The 25,482-nt window shown below is 32.3% G+C and overlaps 1 protein-coding gene and 5 pseudogenes across 1 annotated transcript; all 6 read right to left on the bottom strand.

The window, feature by feature from the left end:
- Positions 1-2,043: 2,043 nt before the first annotated feature.
- Positions 2,044-5,964, bottom strand: LOC137814110 (3,9-dihydroxypterocarpan 6A-monooxygenase-like; annotated as a pseudogene).
- LOC137814108 (T-complex protein 1 subunit gamma-like) lies at positions 3,297-4,888 on the bottom strand (annotated as a pseudogene).
- Positions 5,965-13,279: 7,315 nt separating the features above from the next.
- On the bottom strand, positions 13,280-14,691 carry LOC137816010 (uncharacterized; annotated as a pseudogene).
- Positions 14,692-16,866: 2,175 nt separating this feature from the next.
- On the bottom strand, positions 16,867-17,295 carry LOC137816009 (uncharacterized). Its single transcript, XM_068619112.1, has one exon. It carries the CDS (start codon positions 17,293-17,295, stop codon positions 16,867-16,869), a length of 429 nt encoding a protein of 142 aa, XP_068475213.1.
- A 146-nt stretch (positions 17,296-17,441) lies between these two features.
- Positions 17,442-22,445, bottom strand: LOC137816007 (uncharacterized; annotated as a pseudogene).
- Positions 22,446-23,390: 945 nt separating this feature from the next.
- LOC137814104 (3,9-dihydroxypterocarpan 6A-monooxygenase-like) lies at positions 23,391-25,275 on the bottom strand (annotated as a pseudogene).
- Between the last annotated feature and the right edge of the window lie 207 nt (positions 25,276-25,482).

The raw sequence follows: 25,482 nt of genomic DNA, 5'->3' as shown, positions 1-25,482 counted from the left end.
AGGTTCTGCAATAATACATGACTATTTTGGCCACCAACATGCTGCTTCTGCTACTGAAGTTGTGACAGTGGTACCATAGTAGACTCTACACCGGAAAGGCACCTCCATTAGTATTAGAATCTATGTTCATATGTGATAATATGAGTGACTCCTGTTGACTGAGAATACAGGACTGGGAATCAACGAAATGTTCTCTGCACCCCATTGACGAAATGTCCCCCCTGAGGCAACAGAAAAACTGGTAGAAGACTGTTGATAACCATTAGACAAACCTGCAATACATAGACTCTACAAAGAAGGACAAGAAAATAAAAGTGTAAGGATTGCTGAAGAATGATAATACCTAATATTACCATCAAATCTATTTAAGGAAATGTCAAGCATGTCACCAGCTGATAACATGTTTAAAGTTAACCAATGCATTCAATTCATCTCAAGAGCCTTACCTTAACCACGCAAACTATGAAATCACGCACAAATTTCTATTATCCATATACCTGTGCCATGTGTTCATAATTATGATTTTGCAAGTTCCATATGTTCAAATCACACCAAACTTCAAGAGATAAGAACTTCAGCTTCACATGAGAATAATTTATATTTGTTCTACAAATTTTACACTACACTCAACTACATTCATTTAACTGCAAATATTTTCAACACAAAATTTGATTGAATAATAACTACATTTAAGTATTTTATCATGTACTTAAGTTCAAATAAGATTTGATGTTTGTTTTGTCTCCATGTATGATTTTTTTCATAATCTGAATGTAAATCAATATCAATAGATACTTTCATGTTAGAAACTACCTTCTTTTATTCTGGCAATTTACAGGGATGCTTGCATACAAGACTCTATCTGGAACTAAAAACTTCAAAAGATCAATCATCTCACCTTACAATTTGTTGCTTTCATTTTGAACTTGATCGGTATCTGGGTTGCTTGGATGTTTCACATTGACAAGGGCATTGACAATTTCTACAACCTCCATTCATGGTTAGGCCTTGCATGCTTTTTCCTATTCTCCATCCAGGTATAATAGCTACACTTCATCTTACGAGTTGTTCTAAATCCTGTTTAGATAAACATCTCCATTAGTACTTATATTTAAGACGAAGATAAACAAAATAATTAAATAAACTTTTTCTATAAACTAAAATTAAGCTTATGTGCATAGTTGTGCATAATTAAAATTAGCTTTTCGGAAAAGCCATTTTTTCTTCCGTCATTAGTGTTTATAGAAAAACTTTTAACCAATCAAAGTATTTTATTTTTGTTTCGAACTTGGATTCTATCAATTCATTGTATCTAATTATTTTCTATAATATTAATTAGCGGGCTGCTGACTTTGCAACATTTTGGTATCCTGGAGGGTCATACAATAGAAGAACAACATTACTGCCATGAGATTTTTTTATTTTTTGTATTTATATCTATGCCTTGGCTATAGTCACAACTGATTATGGAAAAAGCTACATTGAATAAGTGAATAATATCATATCATGTTATTTCAATGAGGCACTCCTGATCAATACTTTAGGAATTTTGAAGTAGGTTGATTTTAGCTCAGTCCATTCAGCCAACAATCTAAATGAATTTAGGTTTATATTAAATTAAATTAATTTTATTTGTGTACTTAATTTGAATAAAAAATGTATCCGATATGATAGAAAGAAACTAGACTTTTTGATCATTAAAGTATGAGTCCAACCAAACTGATACAATTTCTTTAAGCCAGATCTGACTGTATTCAATAAATTTTAATATAAAAGTATTTTTCAGTTTAAAATAATAAAATAACTTTTAAATCTAAAGTTTTTATTTTTCAAGTAATTAATTTTTTTTACTAAACTATGAAACAATGATATTAAGTAATTAAAACGAATATTCTTATTGATTTGTCCTTTAGTTATTTTGGTTAATTAATTGATTACTTCATTATTTAATCGCTATATCTTTTGTTCTTTTGGCAGCTTATTCCCAACTTATTCTGAAGACAGCACAATGCACAATGAGACACCTCATTATTTGGCAGAAACTATAAATATGTTTAAAAAATCACAGTTACATGACAACAGTGGTAACAAACAACACCCATGCTGAATGAGTAGATGATGAACCTAAAAACAACATACTAATAGATCACAGAACAGTACTTTTGATAGAGATAACAGCAGTGTAGAATTAAAAAGGATTAAAACGAGTGACAGGATAACAAACAAGTGGTTTTGCCAATCCTGTAGAAAATGATGATCCTTCTTCCAAACAAACCCTCTCTCCCCCTTTCGTCTTCCATTCAAAACATTGGATCAGTGATGCAACTGTCCCTTGTATAACCGTTAAGGCAAGTGAAGACCCAGGGCATCCCCTCCTCCCAGATCCAAATGGAAGGTACCTGAAATCACCACCCTTGTCTCATCACTGTCGTCTACCAAGAACCTTTCTGGTATAAACTCCTCTGGGTTCGCCCACTCTTCTGGGTCCCGCATGATGGCGTACACATTGATCAGTGTCCGTGTCTGACTCTTAATATCATACCCGTTGATGGTGCAGTCCTCTGCCGATTCTCTAAGAGCAAACGGTGCCGTAGGGTGCAGTCTTAGCACTTCCTTCACAACAGCTTGGAGATAAGGTAGATTTGGAAGGTCTGATTCAGTGACCAACCTGCTAAAACCCACCACTGCATCAATCTCTTCCCTCACCTTCGTCAACACCTGTTCATGATTTCTGCCATGGCCCATTGGGCCGCTGTTGAAGACGTGTCTGTTCCCGCTAGGAAAATATCCTTGCAACACACCACAAAAACTATAGTCACTTTTCTACTCTACTCCGTTCTAAAAATGTGAAACTTTTTTACATAAAAAACAACAGTGAATATCCAAGGCAAAATATTAAGAAAGAGTGGCTCTAATACCATGTTATAAAATGGACTTTAAGCCTAACTCAACCCTATAAAACCAGCTGATAGGGTTGAGGTTTGCACTCATTTATATACAATGAAAGGCTCTAATCTCTAGTCGATGTGGGATCTCCAACACACCCCTTACGCCGAGACTGCCAACTCGTGCGTGAGACTATATATTTTGGGTGATCCGATAGCGGCCCGATAGCGGGTGGCACGATAGGTCCAACACAAATACTCGCTAGGATAGATTCGAAATGGCTCTAATACCATATTACGAAGTGGACTTTAAGCCTAACTCAACCCCATAAAACCGACTCAACAAAATTGATGAAACTAGCATGTTTGACCCCGGCACAAAATCTCAACAGTAGACAAAAACACCCAATAAATCACACACCAGTTAATATAGTATTTAAAATAAACAAAGTTCACAATTTGCTCTTGCAAAAAGTACAAGGCACAAAAAACAAAAACCCAGTCAAGGACCCAAAACTTCTAATAGTAATAAGATTTAATGAAGACCAAGAAACTAGTACGTCATTAACTCTATCAAAAAGCAATGTCAGTTGAACCTAGATTCTCAATCAGGAAGGATTTGCTCATTGTCAGCATCTGCCTCGGTCTCAATCTTGGGTTTTGAAGAACCTGAAGCTCCAGGGCCTGCTTCTTCTTGATCCCACTCACTATATCATCAATCCTCAGAAGCATGCAAGCAGCTTCAATGGCAGTCTTAAAAGCTTGCGCCTTCACATTGTAGGCATCCCAGATCTTGCCCTCTTTCATGTCAGTGATGCTGCCAGTATTTCCATCTATACCAATCCATGTATTTTCTCCATTTGCATGTTTTCCTTGTAGAGCTGTCATAGTCCGGATGACATTTACTCCACAATTTTGTGCCAAAGTTCGTGGGATGGATTCAAAAGCAATCGCAGCAGCTTCATACGGCCATTTTTCAATGCCCTCGATAGAAGAACTCTTCTGTTTCAAGGCAGCTGACACTGTCAACTCTGTTGCACCACCTCCAGGAACAAGTTTTGGATTTTTTATTATGTTCCTTGCAACAGACATGGCATCCTGTAGATTTCTTTCAACTTCATTTAAGAGATCCTTACTAGCTCTGTGATCAACAATAAATGAAAAGTACTCATCTCCAATTTTCTTAACCTCAAATAACCCAGCACCAGTACCAACATCAGACTCCTGCAATTCATCTGGTCTGTTCACAATAACAGCACCACATGCCTTAGCAATTCTATTATTATCTGAGCAAGCAACTCCATGCTTGCTCAGATAATGGCAAGCCAAATCACTCAGACCCTTCTCCGTGATTACCAAGTCAGGCTTAAACTTCAATATCTGCATGCATAGCTCCTCAATATATTCTTCTTCCATCTTCAATAAAAGACTCCAGTCTTCTTCTTTGAGCAGTTCAGCATTTGTTTGGTTTTCACCCTTTTTATACTCAAGGGGAGAATCAAGAAGAATGATGCGTGGGTTAACAATCTTTCTCCTCATTTTGCCAGGGGCAACCACATCTTTGTTTATCATAACTCCCTTGAGTACTCTAGAATCCTCCAGCTGCCCACCAGGGACCTTCTCAACCTTAATATAATTTTTAATATCTACATCTCTCAAACCTTGGCCAATATCAACACCTACTGTTGTAGTAGCATCAATAGCTAAATCAGAGCAATTAAATCCCCAAATTGACCTGTGAATTTGGTACCTATGCAGTTTTTTACTAGCCCCAGCATTATACCTCGATCCTGAGCATCAATAGGCATTGCAATTTTGTCAAGAACAGAAAGAGCATCCTCTCGGCAAATAACTGTAGGGTGAATTTTGTCAATGAATGCATCGGCAACATGAAGCATCTCACCAGCAAGAATGATGACAGATGTTGTTCCATCTCCAACTTCTTGCCGAGGAAGCTCGTGAGAATTTGAACCTGGCTCTGATACCATATTACGAAGTGGACTTTAAGCCTAACTCAACCCCATAAAACTGGCTCAATAAGGTGAGGTTTGCATCCACTTATATACAATGAAAGGTCCTTATCTCTAGTCGATGTGGGATCTCCAACACAAAAGATAAGAACTTACCAGGAAGAAGGCCTTGATATCATTCCTTGCTAACCTCATCTCAGCATTTGGATCTTTGTGGACTTGCAATAGAATATCCATCATGTCCCCTCTTTCGGAGTTGTTCGCTTCATGTTCCTGTAAGATGCGCTCCAAAATCTGGTCGAATTTACCGACTATTCTGACAAGCTTCTTCCCATAACCAAACAAGTCAAACTTTCCCAAAGGTCCCAACACCTCACCCATGCTCAACTTGGCTCCCAAGTGCATAAACTCTGTTACCAGGCTAATAATATCCTCACCATCATTAACGTCATCCAAACAGGTCGTATTCATGGCCATCCGACACAGGACATTGTTGGTCAAAGCAGAAAGATCACGGCTCAAATCCGTTTCCCTGGCTTCAGAGGAACACTCCAGGAGAGATTTCAAGAGCTTCTCTATCTCCTGCTGCCGGATGTGCCGTAAGCGCCCAAGCTGCGCGGTGGAGAGAAGTTGAGTAACGCAAAGCTTTTTGATGAAGCGCCAATAAGGACCATATGGCACAGTGATGAAATCAGAGCCTTTGTATAAGTAGTTCTCTGAGGATCCAAACTGGGGTCGGTTACAGAAATTGAGGTCATGTGTTTTCATGACTTCTTTGGCGACTTGGAGACAACTACGCATGTTGAGGCACCTAAACGGAGCTGAATGAGAGGGCCATAACGGCGAGCCAGAGCTTGAAATGATTTTGGTACGATGGAACCCATAAGGTGGAGATGACCGATGATGGGAAGCGATGGTGGAGGTCCAACACTGCCATTTGTGGTTCGTAAAAGGCCAAAGGACTTCAAAAGTAGAGTGAAAAGAAGGAAAGCTAAGGAGGAGGAGAAGATGTAACCCAAAAGGGTAGCACCAGCAGCATCCATAGATGAGTTTTTGGTCACTCTATCTGCTTTTTTTTCTTGGAGTCCACACTATTACAATTTCCACAACACTACCATTGTGGGTCTTAGTGACACACTAATCTCCTATGCATTTATATAAGTAGTTTGGAATTAAATAAATTTAAAAATATTTTACACCATACATAATACTAGCTATATTTTATCTTTATAAATATGAAATTAAATTGCTTAATGTTATTTTATATTTGGAATCACACCATTGATAACAATATTTTAACCAATTTGATTAAAACCTAAGGTAGTCAAACCAAAACAGACATCAAATAGTCCAAAACCTTCTCAATTATGAATGTGTCCTATGAAAAGTGGTGGTGGCAATGCGGGTCTTGGCCGTCGCATAAAATTTGTGGGTTGATTTTTTTAATCCGTCTTATATAAGGGTTGGCTCGCGGGCTTGCGAACTAGTCCGCATAAGACATATTTATTAAGAAAAAAGAAAATACAAAATTTGAATTTATTTTATTTAGATGCATTAGGTAAATGGTTTCATAATATTATTTTAATGAAACATGCGTAATAAGATGTTATTAAAAATTTCAGAATGTAAAATATGAGGCTACATGAAAAAAATATGGGGATGTAGAAAAAAAAATTATACATTTTAAAGTTATGCGAGCCAACCCGCTCTGACCCGCACTTGGCCCGTGCGGGTTGCGGGTTATGTGAGGCGGGCCTAAACGTGCCAGCGGGTTGAAATAAACAACCCGTCCCGTGTTTTTTTAGCGGGCCGCGGACTAGCCCGCACGGTTTGCCCCACTTTGCCACCCCTAGTCCTATGTGAATAGTAAACTATATATATATATATATTATACTAATTATTACATTAATCCCATTATAATTTCTAAAAACTTACAAATAATTAAATTTAAAGTTTTTTTAAAATAGATTGTACCTACAAAATTTTATATTAATTTAAATTAATTTAATATCTCTTTTTAATAACACATAATATATTTTAAAATATATGAAAAGATAACTTTTTTAATAATTTTATTATTATGTTTCAATATTAACATTTTATATGAATGTATAAAAATATTATATAAAATTATTAATTGATAAAGGTATTATTTTATACTCAATATATTTTAGCGCAATAAAAATTATGAGGGGAAGGAGAGAATGTTAATATATACTATTACATTATATTATAAAAAAACTCTCATTTTAGTTCTTTTATTTCAATAATATATTTATCTTTATTTTTTCTTCCTTGTTTTATATTATGGGAAATACTTTCTTTTACGAAAATAAAATGTATTTTAGTTAGTATTTTGAAATGTTAAAAGAGATTAAAAAATAAAAATAAAAATTGTTTTTAACAAGGTTATTTTTTGCATTTTTGACGGTTTTAACCTTTGTTAAGTACGTTATTTGTTTTTCTCCGGTTAGATCCAACATCGCTAACAGATTATTGGCAGTTTTACGAACTCCTAGAAAATAATTACTTTTCAGCAGTTTGGAAACCCCTATTACTCCCGACGATTTGGAAATCCCCGTTATTTCCGATGGTTTTGGAAAACCTCGTTATGTCAGTGGTTTTGGAAACCCCCGTTATTTCTGATGGTTTTCAAACCCTCATTATTACCGACAATTTTCAAACCCCCATTATTTCTAGGAGGTGTATATATAAAAAAGTAGGTGATAAATAAAAAAAATAGTCCAACAATTTTCTCAGACCCTTTGTTCTTCATCTACCACCTAACATTAATACATTAGTACCCTTCAACTTTTTTTATTTACTTTCCAATGTTTCATAACACTACATAGATATAATTTCGTATTAATACCAAATAATTATATTGATATAAGAAATACATATTACTTACTAAATCATTCATCTTATTCATTAAGATCCATTTAGTGATCGATGTTAGAATAATAAACATAAATATTTAGGTTTGATTCTTATTATAAAAAAGTAAATTTATTATATTGATAATTATATCAAACAAAATTTATGAAAATAAACAATGCTATCATTTTAAAAAATTAGATAATGTTTTTTTTATTTAGCTAATGCAGATTTACTTATATCTAAAATGGAACCTATTCTACATTGATATTCTACATTGAATAGAATTCTTATACAATTATGAATACAGGTATGGGTATTTTTTTTTTCTAAGGAGTTGCACTCAATTAATATTAAACTATGAAAGGAAATAGTTTTTGCTAAAGGCCTGTTTTGATAAATTTTTTTGTAAACACTTACCAGATAAAAAAATAAAAACGTAATAAGATTTTTAATAAGCTAAGAATACCTTACCTAAACAAAAGCTTTTGGCCAAGTTATTATAAAAACAAAAAACTTGTGGAGAAGTTTATTCAAATAAACCAAAGTTTGTATATATGGATGATATGCACAATCTACGAACTACATTCTCTCAAACAATATTGTTAAATAGTTCTTATAGTAGTACTATATTCGGGTAAATTCCCTGTCTAGCACCATTTACATTTTTATTTCTCCATCTAGCACTCTTTTGTTTTTATTTTCCTATCTAGCACCCTTTTGTTTTTATTTCTCTATCTAACAACCTTTTATTTTTTATTTTCCTATCTAGTACCATTTCAAAAATAAATAAATAATAAATTTAAAAAAATGATAATTTTAATTTTGAATGCTTTAAAAAATAAATATGTTTAATGTTTAAAATAGTTAGAAATATAATTAATGAATAAAGAAATGAGTTTTTACAAAATAAAAATAAAAAAGTAATAAATTTAAAATGTTTAGTTTAAAAATTATTTTTTTAAGAATAAAAAAAATAAAAAATTAAACTCTGCAACAACATAAAAGTTGAATCTATAAACATAAAAATATTTATTTTTATTATTATTATTATTGATGATGTAATCATGTTAATTTCAAGTAAAAAATAGAGGATATAATTTTAAAAAAACCAAATTGAATAAGGACTGATATGAACATAAGAGAACAACATGATCGAACACAAAAATGTTCATATTGTCAAATACCAGGACATACATAAAGAACATGTCCCAACATTACTTGTGTGCTAGATAGGGAAATAAAAACAAAAGGGTGCTAGATAGGGAAATAAAAACAAAAGAGTGCTAGATAGGGAAATAAAAGTGTAAATGGTGCTAGATAGGGAATTTACCCCACTATATTCTCATTATTGAATAATAAAATTAATATTTTCTCCTTCTAAATTCGGGTAAATTCCCTATCTAACACCATTTACACTTTTATTTCCTTAACTAGCACCATTTTGTTTTTATTTCCCTATCTAGCACCCTTTTGTTTTTATTTCCCTATCTAACACCCTTTTATTTTTTATTTCCCTACCTAGCACTATTTTAAAAATAAATAAAAAATAATTTATTTATTTTTTGATAATTTTAATTTTGAATGTATTAAAAAATAAATATTTTTAATGTTTAAAATAGTTAGAAATATAATTAATGAATAAAAAATGAGTTTTTACAAAATAAAAATAAAAAATTAATAAATTTAAAATGTTTAGTTTAAAATTATTTTTTTTAAGAATGAAGAAAATAAAAAATTAAACCCTACAACAACATAAAAGTTGAATCTATAAACATAAATTAGTATTTATTTTTATTATTATTGATGATGTAATCATGTTAATTTCAAGTAAAAAATACAGGACATAATTATAAAAAAACCAAAGTCAATTAGTATTAATTAATAGTGGACACATAAATAATATTGAAGTGTCTACCTTAAATGCAAAATCCTAAAACAAAAACTAAAGCAAATGTTACACTTAATACTTAAAAATGAGAAGAAAAAAATGCAAAAATAAATAAGTCTAGAAAATAAAAACAGCAACAATAAAATAAAATAAAAACATAAATAAATCAAGAATGGTAGAAAAAAAATAATAACTAAAAACATAAAAGATATAAAATAAAGGCAAAACAAAATAAGATAAAGATAAAATATATAAAAAAAATCCAAATAAGATAAATATAAGAGATATAAGGCGATACTAAATAAGTATATGTTGGTCATAAAAAGGAAAATAAATTAAAGATGGTCATTCATTTAATATTTTCTTCAATGGTATAATTAATGACGAGAATTGCACAATCCAGTAATGCTGGGACAGGTTCTTTAGATGTGTCCTGGTGTTTGACAATATGAATATTTTTTTTGTTCAGTCATGTTGTTCTCTTATGTCCATATCAGTTCTTATTCAACTTGATTTTTTTATAAATATGTCCTGTATTTTTTACTTTAAATTAACATGATTACATCATCAATAATAATAAAAATAAATACTAATTTATGTTTATAGATTCAACTTTTATGTTGTTGTAGAGTTTAATTTTTTATTTTCTTCATTCTTAAAAAAATAATTTTTAAACTAAACATTTTAAATTTATTATTTTTTTAAATTTTATTTTGTAAAAACTCATTTTTTATTCATTAATTATATTTCTAACTATTTTAAACATTAAAAATATTTATTTTTTAATGCATTGAAAATTAAAATTATCAATTTTTTTAATTTATTATTTATTTATTTATTTTTGAAATGGTGCTAGATAGGGAAATAAAAAATAAAAGGGTGTTAGATAGGAAAATAAAAACAAAAGGGTGCTAGATAAGGAAATAAAAACAAAAGAGTGTTAGATGGGGAAATAAAAGTGTAAATGGTGCTAGATAGGAAATTTACCCTCTAAATTCAGCTATCCAACATCTATTATGTTGAGAAAAAAATGAGCGACATATAAGTTACAACTAAAAAAATCAAGCTTGAATCTTTTCAAACTGAAGCGTACCAACATTATTTAGTAATTCAATTGGTACTTCTTAACCTCTCCTTCTTAAAAAGAGTCTGAGCCTGGACCACAATTACAATATCTATATCATAACAAATTATGAAACTTCAAAAAGTCTATTCATAAAGATAAAATTTCCAAACCAAAAAGTGAACAATGATAAACTCTTAACCCATTACAATTTTGAATGCATATAGTGCAACTCATGTGTTAGAAAGAATTAATAATTCTTCCAGCTCAAGAAATGTCTGCAAGACAATGAATCTTTTTCAAGAACAAACCAAAAGCTGAAACTATATCAAGAATGTTAGTTCGATTATCAATTTTTTTCACTTTTAGCAACACCAAAGGAATCAATTCGAAATCTATTGAACTTTAATTAATTAAATTATATACCTAAGAAATGAAGAACCGCATCAGAAAAAGGAAGAGCTAACAACAATATTAATTGGAAAAAAAAAAGAAAATGAGAGGTTGACAATTCCAAGAGTTGTATACAACCCTTGATGTGATGGATTTAGAAATAAATATATATAATAAAGGGTAAATTTTGTAATTAAATGATATAAAAAAATATTAAAATAATAGTATTGGGAGTTGTAATATGGTTCTATAAAAATTTTAGGTTGTCCATGTATCATTATCCAAAAAAATACTTCACCAAAAACAAAAGAGACCGAACAAATGACAATTTTTATTCAAATATATATAGTCTCATATTTAGAAAAAAAAATACTAAATATCCTCACTAACTCAAATAAAGACATAAATAACAACTTGAACCTAATAAAGTTTTCCATTGTAAAACAAGGACTCAACAAGTAATCGAACAAGTGTATGAAAACATTATATTGCACAACACATAGAACACTAAATGGTTAAAAATATCTATGCAAAAGGTGTTCTATAATCATTCACCTGGACATCACGGATCAATTTTTGTAGCTCTCGAATAAACTCCTGCCATTTTTCAGTTTAACCAAGCTGAACATATATATGCCCAAGCGAACATATCAACTCAACAATATAAGAGAAGGGAAAAAAAACATCCAATGACAGAAAAAAAGAGATGATCTAGTTGTTCTAACAGCTTTCACTTCATACACAAACTTAATCATCAATTTCTTTTGTACCCTATTCTACAACTTTCTTTTACATTGATTACCCTTTGCTATCAGTAATGTGTATACAGACACACATATGTGTATACTGATCACAAAAAAACATAGTCCTAAAAGGTTATGAAGCTTAATACAGGTGTTGGGTTATAGGTGAAGGTCTTAGTCTCATTCCTTGATAAAATAAAATTAAAAAGAGTGAGAAAAATATTACCTTGCATTACTGATTTTTGATTTCGATCAAAGTGCCGGTGCAAGTGTTTAGGTGAATTGACATAAGTGGAGGCATAAAATGCGTCCAACGCTAATTTCGATTTGTTTCCAGGGTTTTTTCGTGGGATGCTTAGCAGACACATAAGCGTCCGTTTTTCAAGTTTTGCGTCCATTTCTGTCTCACACAAATCCATCATTTTCTTGTAGTGGGTGTAGAGTCTACTATGGTACCACTGTCACAACTTCAGTAGCAGAAGCAGCATGTTGGTGGCCAAAATAGTCATGTAATATTATTGCAGAACATCAACAGTCAAATAGGTATTGGATTGAGATCTGGTTTACTACAGAAGCCATTTACAAACTCAAATGGTGCTATAAATAGTGGATATGGCTTGATTGGAAACAATATACAGCTTGTAAACGAACTCAAGTCCTTCCAGTGACCAGGGAAGCATTAACCACTAGACCAAACAAATTCTTTAGTCATATTATCATTTTTATTATACTTATTATTAATATAATATATACATATTAATATAATTATTAATAATAATAATAAAATAAATTATACTCATATTATTAAATTATTATTAACATTATTATTAAATTATTATTAATATTACTAGCGGGCGCGCCTGTGTATCCGCATTTTTTATTTTTTTCATTTATATGTATTTATATTTAATATTCAAATTAAAATTAAAAATTAAAAAATATTATTATTTGTACACTTATTTATAACATTATAAATTTATAGTACATTGAATGAAAAAATATCATTATCATCATCATTATGTAAAATCATTATACCTTGATGTCAATTGGCTTAATCAATGTGAGTGATTGATCATCCTTCTAATTGTTCCAGTCTTTACAAATTTTGTTTCCTATGAAAGAATGTCAATTATGAATAAATTGCAAAATACACACATATATATGCAATATACATATATTGATAATTACCTGTTTGTGTAGATAAATGTGTGAATGCTTTGTTTTGATATCTTCATTCAACTGTAAGGGCTCCTTGTATATTATGTTACCTTGGATATATATATATATATATATATATATATATATATATATAAAAGAAATAATGTCAGTAGAATAATCACCTATACTTATATTTATGCGTCACACATAAATAAAACGAACAATACCTGATTTTGTGATAATAAAATATCTTTATAAACAACATTTTTGGTAAAATTTCCATCTTCTCCTTCAAGGTATCATTTTTTAATAAGAATTTTTGTTGAAGCTTGAGAAACACCTCTTGATACTGCAACATATAATTGACCATGACTAAAAACGTGTCGTGGAAGGTAAATTCCAACATTAGGTATAGTTTGCCCCTGTGATTTATTTATAGTAATGGCAAAACTTAATTTCATAGGAAATTGTTTCCTAATAAGCACAAATGGGAGACCTGCACTTTCTGTTGTTTTATGTTTAATTCTTGGTAAGAAAGATCTTTTTCCAGCATGTTGACCTGTCAAGATTTCAATATCCAACATGTTCATGTAGAACCCACGACACAATAATCTCGTCCCATTACATAACCCAGATTTAGGGTCTATGTTTCGCAACAACATTAATGGTGCACCTTTTTTAAGCTTTAAAATATGAGGTGGCAAGTCACCTGGAGCAATGGAGTGCAAGTACTCTTGTTGGTATAGACTATGTGTGTCTCCTTCAACTTCATCAAATGACAATAGATTATGTTGTTCTCCTGGAAAATGATCAATAATCATGTTATTAAGTATTTCAACATCTTCATTTTTTGGAGTCAATATGGCTCTCTGAACCATATAAGATGCATCCCATGTATGAAATTGCAATTGGGGAAATGTTTCTTGTATAAGTTTTTGTAATGAACTTTCTCCTTCCCATGGTATTGCTAGTTCATGGGGTATTTTCACCATATCATCAAGAATTGTAGGTTCAATCCCATCTCCAATGCGCATGAGGTATTCTGCAAAATTGTGATCTTGCAATGATCGCATGTTTTGTTGTAAATGCAATACCTTTGTGTTACTCCATAAAAGAGACTTAACAATACATGCAAAAATCATTTGTGCCTTTGTACCCTTTTGAACAACTGGTAGTACCTGGCGAAAATCTCCTCCTAATATCATCACTTTCCCCCCAAATGGAGCATCACAATCTAGAATGTCCTTTAATGATCTATCTAATGCCTCTAAAGCATATCTATTGGTCATTGGTGCTTCATCCCAAATAATTGCTGTTGTTTCTCTTAGTAGCTTTGCAAGATCAGATTGTTTGCTTATTGAACAAAAGGAACCAACTTCTACATTAATAGGTATCTTAAATCGAGAATGTGCAGTTCGACCACCAGGTAATAATGTTGTAGCTATACTAGAGGAGGCTGTCGCTAAAATAATTTTTCCTTTACTTTTATAATATGCAATTAATGTACGGTAAAGGAATGTTTTACCGGTTCCTCCTGGTCCGTCCACAAAAAATACTTGACTTTGCTTACGATGAATTACATCTAAAATGGTATTGAAAGCAATCAACTGATCAATATTCAATCTGTGTACATTGTCAACATCTTCATTAGGTATTTGTATTGATAACTCTTCTTGTATAATTCTTGGTACTGAAGTATTTTCAAATGCATCCAATGTTAATGCTGGTAAATCAAAATTATTGATTGTTTTACCATGTTGAATAAGAAGATCATTCAAATCCCTCAATAGCATATTAACGTTGATGCCCATAGAAGTACTTCTTGAAGTATAATCTTCTGCCATAAAGATACAAAACTCATTCTAAAGACTTCGAACATCTGTAAACTTGATGCTTTGACTAAGCATTCATGAATGCTATTATCACTTTCTAAAAATATCCCCATTTTTCAGCTGCTTTTTTAAATGTGGGGAAATATGTTTGATTCAGTGATAATAGGTATTCCCAACTGGTTGGCCCTCTTATATGGGATAACAAAATACTCAAGAAGAATTTTTCTCCTTCTGAAGGAGATACAGTATAAATTCGACCAATAACTTTCTTCCTTGACCTTCTTGGGTACCATTCCTTTTGTCTGTTATGCCAACAATAATGTTGTGTAATTTCTCTACACAAATAACTTCTAGAATGTGGATCTCGACAATTTAGTGCAAAGAATTCTGTGAGCATGGTTTTAGAAGTGTTGTCATCATTTAATACATCACTTATGTTTTGATGCTTATAGAAGCGCACCTGAAATAGAAAGTAAAAAACAGAGATGATGAATTGAAATATTGCACCACTTTGATCTCTTCATCTTCTCTCTCTAAAACTACAGAAGGACAAATAGATAAAATAAGAACCAACAAAGAAAGTTTCAAATCTGAGGTGCAACTTCAGTTTACATGAATTTATACTATATTTACCGACCAGGTAGTCGGGAGTGATGACGTGGCAGCGAGCGATAATATAGGCGTGTTAAGCGGAACACCTGACTGACAGAAGGGAAGTACATCGGGAGGTCTGTGTAGTCGCCAATCGTTAAGTTGGCGTGCTCCGATCTCTAGCATATCTAAACCGGCGGTCACCAGACTTGTGCCGTAGTCGCCGTCTGCGAGCTTAGACGACCAAGTGGTTAGAGATCGCCGAGAGGGGGACATCGCCGAAAGATCAGGGAAGCTTGTTCAAGGCTTTCAAAGGGCACGAGTACGAAGGATGAAGTTATCAGATGATCATCCCCTGGCCAGAGGTTGAGGCAAGGGAACAGTTTACCAGAACATGCACGATGAGCAAGTAATGCAAATCATGATAGCGGCAGGCGAGACCACAGAGAAGGTGTGCATGGTGACACCCCGTGCTCGCCACTAGAAGAGATCGCGCTCCAAGGCAGCTATGCACCGAGTTACTCCTTGCATGGATAACTTAGTCGAACAGCCTGAAGAGTAGAAGTGACGCTGAAGTAGAAGACGTTCCAGATGGTGACACGTGTACAGATGGATGCGAGCCACGTGTCCAGAGGTGTAACTGTCAGGAGAGAGAAAATGCACAGGTATATAAGGAACTCTTAACAGATTCTGAGGTAGGCGCGTTTAGAACACTTCTTTACGCTTTGAGAATACTTGAGTACGCTGAGAGAGAGATTTTGCACGGTTCCTTGAGTTTTAGCTTTTCTCTCTTAGAGTTTTGGTGATTCCGTCACTGACTTGAGCGTCGGAGCGCGATCGGCCGCAGCGGCGCCACTCTGTCTTTTGCAGGTTCTTGAGGAGAATCGAGGTGTGAAGGACGGAAGCTAGCGTGGTGCAGAGTCGATCCAGAGGAAGATACCTTTGACGTGGCAAGACTCTTGCGCTCTGGTCAACCGGCTGGATCACTATACATTACGAAAACATTTATTTCTTTTATAGAAAAATAAAATAGAAGCGCACCTGATGACGATTTGGTAAATGAATTTGTAATCTTTCTACACTTGGATTCATTCGATAAAGTGTAAATCTGAATATTTTCCATAAAGCCTCCGGAGCACAAATCCATCTAGCATCAATATATTGTTGAACTTCATCTACAATTGATCCTCTATGAACCTCCATTGCTACTCGATCTGGACCTTTGTAGACATACTTGTATAAATATTTAATACTTTTGATGCTACTGCACACTTCAACATTTATATGACAATCATATTTAACAACAACCAAGGGTTATAAGGAACCACCCATTTCTTGTCAACAGTCACATTTCTATTTATAGATACTGGTGCATTGAAACGTCTTTTGTATTGTGGATATGAGTCATTACCTTGACGTGTTTCTTCCAAGAACTCTTTAGGATATTTTTTCTTGCATTGATTTTAATTCATACATGGTGATCTTGGATTAAGAGTTCCGCAAGGCCCGTGTATCATGTGTTTCAGTACAGCTTCGTGCAACTGTGGCTCTTCTTCACTTTTTGGTATTTCTGCTCTAACAATGCTATCATAATCTTCTGGATCACGTAATTTATCATTATCTTGTAAGATAAGTAACATATGCACATGGGGTAGTCCACGTTTTTTAAATTCAGTCACATACATGTAACTTTTAACTTTTCCAAGAACTCCTTTATCAATCACATCTTCCTTCAATTGTTCAAATTTTGCTCGAAATATTCTTGTGAGCAAGTCAGGACGATCTTGTGGAGTTTGAAAATGTTTAAGCTCTGAAGAAATTTCATTCCAAGAAGGATTGCATGTCATTGTAAGGAAAATATCAGGTTTACCATCATGAGCAACAATTGTCATGCCATCTTCATATCGTTGTGTCAAGTCTCGACGACTACCAATAAATGATGATGGTAATATTGTCCTATGTCCAACATTTCCTTGAATAAAAAAATAGTATGAGTTTTGATATATTTAAATGTAATAGATGTAGTATGTTAGATACATTATGTACCTGTGTGAGTTTGTCCTTCATGCAAAGCATCTTGCAAACCTTGATACACTTCAGCACGAATATTATTTTGATGATTTCGAATCCATCGTAACCTTCCTACTTCAATCTTCACATAGTTGTCTACAACATATTGTTGTAAAAGTCGTCCTGCTTGTAATATTGTAGAGTGATCATTGGGACAAATCTACATTGAAGTAATGATGTATGTGTATTAATTTTATGACACAACATTGGTATGTAAATTGTTGGAAATGATATATATAATTATGTTGGAAGTTACCTGAAGCATGTAGTTATAATATTCTCGGCATGAGATATTTTGGCCAGTATGATTTTTTGTGTTGAGATCCCAACCATATGTTCCAAAAGGAAATAATAGTGGATATTGTAAAGGGTCATAATATCCCACAGTTTCTTGAATGTTTATTAAGTTCCCATCATGACTTACAACTTTAATGTCTCGTCCACGTGCCATTGATTATGTGTCCCCAGTAACAATTATTGCTACTACTTGAGATGCAGTTGGAAGATTATATTGTGGTTGATTGACAGGACGCTCTTTAATGAGTAAAGTACATTCATGTATATTTTGTTCTTGAGCAAGTTGTCTGAATACATGCACAAAAGGATTGCACCGATGTAGTATTTGTTGCAACTTATTAACAATAGTTTGATGGAGATGAGGAGTTTCCAACATCCTATTTTGTAATTCATGTTCAGTGTCATAAATGTACAATTGCAAAAAACGTGGCCTAGACCCCTCATTTGGAAAAAAGCCTCCAATCCTGTGATACATTGTACCTTGAGCACGAAAACTATATATACCATGACCAGTTGCAACTATATTTTCATCCATGTGAACACCAAGTGAAGTGAATGAAAACACATGGTTGTAACTTCTAATATGTTGTCTAAAGTGTCTACTTTCAGAAGAACAACCAGAAAATATTTGAACCAACTCATCCGGAGCAGTAACACGGGGAAGTAATACTTTTCCACCCGAGCAACACATATCACGTGATTCATGGTAAAATAATTGTGCATGACAATGTGCACATGTAGTCGGAGTTGACAATTGAAACATTACCATCGCAACAGTGTTTCTAAAATTTCAAGCACAGTTATGTATCCGTCGAAATCTTTGTTGCCTTCCTACATGTGTAATAATCTTTCAAAAAAGTGAAGTATTTCATTGAACTTCCATCACGTAAATATTGCGATAAAAATATACTAACCATTTTCAATGTCAATGATATTTGTATTACTTAGTCCTGCTTCATTATCATTTGATCCTTGAAAGTTTTGTGGAGTAAAAGTAGAACCTGTGAAGTTAAATAAATGAATAAAATTACATAGAACAATTTAAAGCAACAATATGTGTTACCTGCATCATTTATTGACCGAGCCAAATGTCGAATAGATTGACAATCTCCTTCCTGGAACAATATTTGTCATATCAAGAATATTGTTTTTTCTTTCTCTATAAGTTTTTCTTCGTATAGATATTGCATCTGACTTTTTAAATACTATACTTTTTGGAAATTGACATCTTAAGCATAAAAGTGTACTAACCAAGTTCAGTAACATGTGTGTTACTTGGTCCTGCTTCGTTATCATTAGATCCTTCAAATGTCAAGTTAAATGAATGAATGAATCTATAAAACTATAAAAAAAATAAAAAAATTTGTTGTGTTATATAACATGTTTGTTACTTGCATTATTGATTGATCGAGCCAAATGTCGAATAGATTTCAATCTCCTTTCTTTATAAGTTCTGCTTTGTGTAGATAGCTCATTTGTCCTTTGTTCAATGGTCATTCTTCGTCTTCTTAGAAAAATTATGTAAAAAATTCTAGAATATAAATCAAAACTAAAAGTAAAACAAATTATGAAATCACTTTCATAAACAATTAAAAAACATCAAATAATAGTACTATAGTACACATCAAAAGCAAGTGTTACTAATTTTAATAACAAATCACTAATGCAAAACAAACCTACAGCAAGAATTATAGTTGACCTTTTTTTTTTATATGAGTGGTAAACGAAAGCAATCAAAAGCACCAAACAATATTGATTTATGAAATAAAAATATAAAATAAATAATAAGTATATGAAAAAAAATTAGATAGCATAAATAAAAAATATCTTCAGAAAATAAATATGTATTGTAAAATATGATAATATTTAAAAAAAAACATATTTTTAAGTATAATTTAAATATATTTTTAATTTATGTGATTTTTTATTATTTAAATACAAAAAATTAAGTTTAGTTCTTGAAATTAAGTATTGGGAGTCGCTACTGTTAATAATTTAAGTAAGTATAGAAAACCGTTACAGTTAATTTTTTATTTTTTATTAAATATAATTTAATTATGTTTTTATTTTATGCCATCAATGAGTAACAGTGTCTTAACCGTCAACTCGGTAACGATTTCATCCATTCGAATCCAACCTCGACCCATCTATTCTTTTCTTTTTGCAATCTAATGGATTTGGTTGGCTTCCAATTTTGATTTCTTTGTACCCAACAAAATCGCAATTCACTAAATCCCAAATTCCAAATCAGAACCCATGCACATAAAGTGATATTTTTCATGAATTAAAGGCAAAGTTTTATATTCAAAAATCCAAAAGAGATTCCAAGACTCATATAATTAGAAAAGCTATTTAAAAAATGGTGCTACCCTCCATCAGTATCAGTTGAAAATTCAAGAACGAAGTTTGAATGTTCGGAAAATTCAAGAACGAACACTACACCAACATGCGGACTGTTTATGATCATTTCTCAATGATGCACTTTTATCCGGTAAGTTTTTTTTCTCTTAAAATCCTAAATTTTTTTTATGGTGTTATTGTCATCATACATTGCATGAAAGAACAAAACTCAAGAACAAAACTCTAAATTTAAAGATATGCATAAATGAATAAAAGAAAAAGTAAATTCACATATTGCATTTCTATCTTCTACTTTATCTATTTTATAATTGAAAAAAAAAGACTTACTGGTTGATTTTGTGAATCTGGAACGATATTACAGAAAATAGAAAAGACCTTTGAAAAAGGTGTTTGATGATATAAAAGATGAACAGAAAAATATACAATTTTGAAATGTTCCGAACAAGTCTCATTTTATAATGTTTAATTTTAAATTTAAGATATAAAATAAAATTAAAACTGTTTTTAAAATAAAATTAAATAAAAATATAAGGATAAAATTAGAAAAAATAAAATAACAATTAAAAGGGAATCCCCTTCCTTTATATATAGTATAGATATTATAATTAACATTATAATTAACATTATAATTAACATTATAATTAATATTATAATTAATATTATAATTAACATTATAATTAATATTATAATTAACATTATTATTATAAATATTATTAATATTCTTATACATATTATTAATATTATTAGTATTAATATTAATATTTAATAAATTTAATAAATTTAATATTATTATCATCAATTTAATAAATTTAATATTATTATTATCAATTTAATAAATTTAATTTAACTAATTTATATCATAATTTCAAAAATAAAATAGTTATGACAATATATAAATAAAATAAATTTAACATAAATAATATTTAAAATAAACAAATATTTTATATAACATTTAAATAATTTAAATATATATTTTATTTTACTCAATTAATTTTAAATCAAACACTTATTTAATTTAATAAATCTAATTTAATTAATTTATATTCAAAATTGATAAATTAAATAATTTATTATAACATTAAAGAAATAATTCTAAAATAAATATAATAAAGAATTAAATATTAAAATATTTATTATACGTTAAAAATATTTAAATTTTAAAATTCTAAACATGCGTGGGCTATAGCGGACGCATATGCGTGGGCCGCGACCGACACAAAACCGACGTCTATGCGTGGGCCGCGGCCGACGCAAAAATGTTTTTAAAAAAAATCTTAAATCAATATATGCGTCTGTTTTGCGTCCAATGTAAATCTTGCGTGGACTTTTACTCATTTTGGCCGACGAGAGTAGCGTCCACAAATGGCCCACGCAAAAATTTGGAAGCTAAATCAAGCTTTTCTTGTAGTAACCGGAAATGCATCTCCATTAGTATTAGAATCTATGTTCATATGTGAGTGACTCCTGTTGACTGAGAATCCAGGAGTGGGAATCATCTGGCTAGAAATTCTCTGCTCCCCCATTGACGAAATGTTCCCCCCTGAGGCAACAGAAAAACTGGTAGAAAACTGTTGATAACCATTAGAAAAACCTGCAATACATAGACTCTGCAATGAAGGACAAGTAAATAAAAGTATAAGGATTGGTGAAGAATGATAATACCTAATATAAACATAAAATCTATTTAAGGTACTGCCAAGCATGCCACCAGCTGGTAACATGTTTAAAGTTAACCAATGCTTTCAATTCATCTCAAGAGCCTTACCTTAACCACTCAAACTATGAAATCACGCACAAATTTCTATTATCCATGTACCTGTGCCATTTCTTCATAATTATGATTTCGCAAGTTCCATATGTTCAAATCACACCAAACTTCAAGAGATAAGAACTTCAGCTTCACATGAGAATAATTTATATTTGTTCTACAGATTTTACACTACACTCAACTACATTCATTTAACTGCAAATATTTTCAACACAAAATTTGATTGAATAATAACTAAATTTAAGTATTTTATCATGTACTTAAGTTCAAATAAGATTTGATGTTTGTTTTGTCTCCATGTATGATTTTTTTCATAATCTGAATGTAAATCAATATCAATAGATACTTTTATGTTAGAAACTACCTTCTTTTATTCTCACAATTTACTGGGATGCTTGCATACAAGACTCTATCTGGAACTAAAAACTTCAAAAGATCAATCATCTCACCTTACAATTTGTTGCTTTCATTTTGAACTTGATCGGTATCTGGGTTGCTTGGTCGTTTCACATTGACAAGGGCATTGACAATTTCTACAACCTCCATTGATTGTTAGACCTTGCATGCTTTTTCCTATTCTCCATCCAGGTATAATAGCTACACTTCATCTTACAAGTTGTTCTAAATCCTGTTTAGATAAACATCTCCATTAGTACTTATATTTAAGACGAAGATAAGCAAGAATAATTAAATAAACTTTTTCTATAAACTAAAATTAAGCTTATGTGCATAGTTGTGCATAATTAAAATTAGCTTTTCGGAAAAGCCATTTTTTCTTCCGTCATTAGTGTTTATAGAGAAACTTTTAACCAATCAAAGTATTTTATTTTTGTTTCGAACTTGGATTCTATCATTTCATTGTATCTAATTATTTTCTACAATATTAATTAGTGGACTGCTGACTTTGCAACATTTTGGTATCCTGGAGGGTCAAACAATAGAAGAACAACATTACTGCCATGAGATGTTTTCTTTTTTTGTATTTATATCTGTCTTGACTATAGTCACAACTGATTTTGGAAAAAGCTAAATTGAATAGGTGAACAATATCATCTCATGAGGCACTCCTGATCAATACTTTAGGAATTTTGAAGTAGGTTAATTTTAGCTCAGTCCATTCAACCAACAATCTAAATGAATGTAGGTATATATTAAATTAAATTAATTTTATTTGTGTACTTAATTTGAATAAAAAATTTATCCAATATAGGATTGGATGAAACTAGACTTTTTGATCATAAAAGTATGAGTCCAACCAAACTGATACAATTTCTTTAAGCTAGATCTGACTGTATTCAATAAATTTTAATATAAAAGTATTTTTTCAGTTTAAAATAATAAAATAACTTTTAAATCTAAAGTTTTTATTTTTCAAGTAATTACGTTTTTTTACTAAACTATGAAACAAAGATATTAAGTAATTAAAAACGAATGTTCTTTTTTATTTCTTCTTTTAGTTGGTTAATTAATTGAAGACAGCACAATGCACAATGCAGAATGAGAGACCTCATTATATGACAACAGTGGTAACAAACAACACGAATGGTGAATGAGTAGATGATGAACCTAAAAACAACATCATAGTAGATGACAGAACACTACTTTTGATAGAGATAACAGCAGTGTAGAATTAAAAAGGATTAAAACGAGTAACAGGATAACAAAGAAGTGGCTTTGCCAATCCTGTAGAAAATGATGATCCTTCTTCCAAACAAACCCTCTCTCCCCCTTTCGTCTTCCAATCAAAACATTGGATCAATGATGCAACTGTCCCTTGTATAACCGTTAAGGCAAGTGAAGATCCAGGGCATCCCCTCCTCCCAGATCCAAATGGAAGGTACCTGAAATCACCACCCTTTGTCACATCACTGTCGTCTACCAAGAACCTTTCTGGTATAAACTCCTCTGGGTTCGCCCACTCTTCTGGGTCTCGCATGATGGCGTACACATTGATCAGTGTCCGTGTCTGGCCCTTTATATCATACCCATTGATGGTGCACTCCTCTGCTGATTCTCTAAGACTGAACGGTGCCGTAGGGTGGAGTCTTAGCACTTCCTTCACAACAGCTTGGAGATAAGGTAGATTTGGAAGGTCTGATTCAATGACCAACCTGCTAGAACCCACTACTTCATCAATCTCTGCCCTCATCTTCGTCAACACTCCTGGGTTGTTCATGATTTCTGCCATGGCCCATTGGGACGCTGTTGAAGTCGTGTCTGTTCCCGCTAGGAAAATATCCTTGCAACACACCACAAAAACTATAGTCACTTTTCTACTCTACTCCTGTGCTACCTTACACTTTCTTTTTTGGCAATAAACTATGAAAATTGGTTTTATAAACTGAGTCTAAGTTCTAAAAATGTGAAACTTTTTTACATAAAAACAGTGAATGTCCAAGGCAAAAGATAAGAACTTACCAGGAAGAAGGCCTTGATATCATTCCTTGTTAACCTCATCTCAGCATTTGGATCTTTGTGGACTCGCAATAGAATATCCATCATGTCCCCTCTTTCGGAGTTGTTCGCTTCATGTTCCTGTAAGATGCGCTCCAAAATCCCGTCGAATTTACCAACTATTCTGACAAGCTTCTTCCCATACCCAAACAAGTCAAACTTTCCCAAAGGTCCCAACACATCACCTATGCTCAACTTGGCTGCCAAGTCCATAAACTCCATCACCAGGCCAATAATATCATCACCATCATTGTGGTCCAAACAGGTCGTACTCATGGCCATCCGACACAGGCCATTGTTGGTCAAAGCAGTAAGATCACGGCTCAAATCCGTTTCCCTGCCTTCAGAGGAACACTCCAGGAGAGATTTCAAGAGCTTCTCTATCTCCTGCTGGCGGATGTGCCGTAAGCGCCCAAGCTGCGTGGTGGAGAGAAGTTGAGTAACGCAAAGCTTTTTGATGAAGCGCCAATAAGGACCATATGGGACAGTGATGAAATCAGAGTCTTTGTATAAGTAGTTCTCTGAGGATCCAAACTGGGGTCGGTTACAGAAATTGAGGTCATGTGCTTTCATGACTTGTTTAGCGACTTGGGCGTTGGAGACAACTACGCATGTTGAGGCACCTAAACGGAGCTGAATGAGAGGGCCATAACGGCGAGCCAGAGCTTGGAATGATTTCGGTATGACGGAACCCACAAGGTGGAGATGACCGATGATGGGTGGAGATGGTGGAGAAACACTGCCATTTTTGGTTCGTAAAATGCATTATATAAGTAGAGTGAGAAGAAGGAAAGCCAAGGAGGAGGAGAAGATGTAACCCAAAAGGGTTGCACCAGCAGCATCCATAGATGAGTTTTTGGTCACACTATTTGCTTCTTTTTCTTGGAGTCCAAAGTATTACTCAGTTCCATAACACTACCATTATGGGTCTTACTCACATAGTAATTTGCCATGCATTATATAAGTAGTTTCAGATTAAATAAATGTAAAATTTATTAACGATACTAGCTATATTTTATCTTTTTAGATATGAAATCAAATTTATTAATGTTATTTTATATTTGAATTACACCACTGATAAAAATATTTCAACCAATTTGATTAAAGATTAAGGTAGTCAAACCAAAAC

This window comes from Phaseolus vulgaris, chromosome 1, assembly GCF_000499845.2.
Source record: "Phaseolus vulgaris cultivar G19833 chromosome 1, P. vulgaris v2.0, whole genome shotgun sequence".
Classification (NCBI taxonomy): Eukaryota; Viridiplantae; Streptophyta; class Magnoliopsida; order Fabales; family Fabaceae; genus Phaseolus; species Phaseolus vulgaris.
The sequence above is the reverse complement of the archived record's forward strand: the minus strand, read 5'-3'. Positions and strand labels throughout refer to the sequence as shown.

Excerpts from the sequence above, each read along its gene's own strand:
- LOC137816009 (XM_068619112.1), bottom strand. The coding sequence starts at position 17,295 with ATGACAATTGTTGCTCATGATGGTAAACCTGATATTTTCCTTACAATG.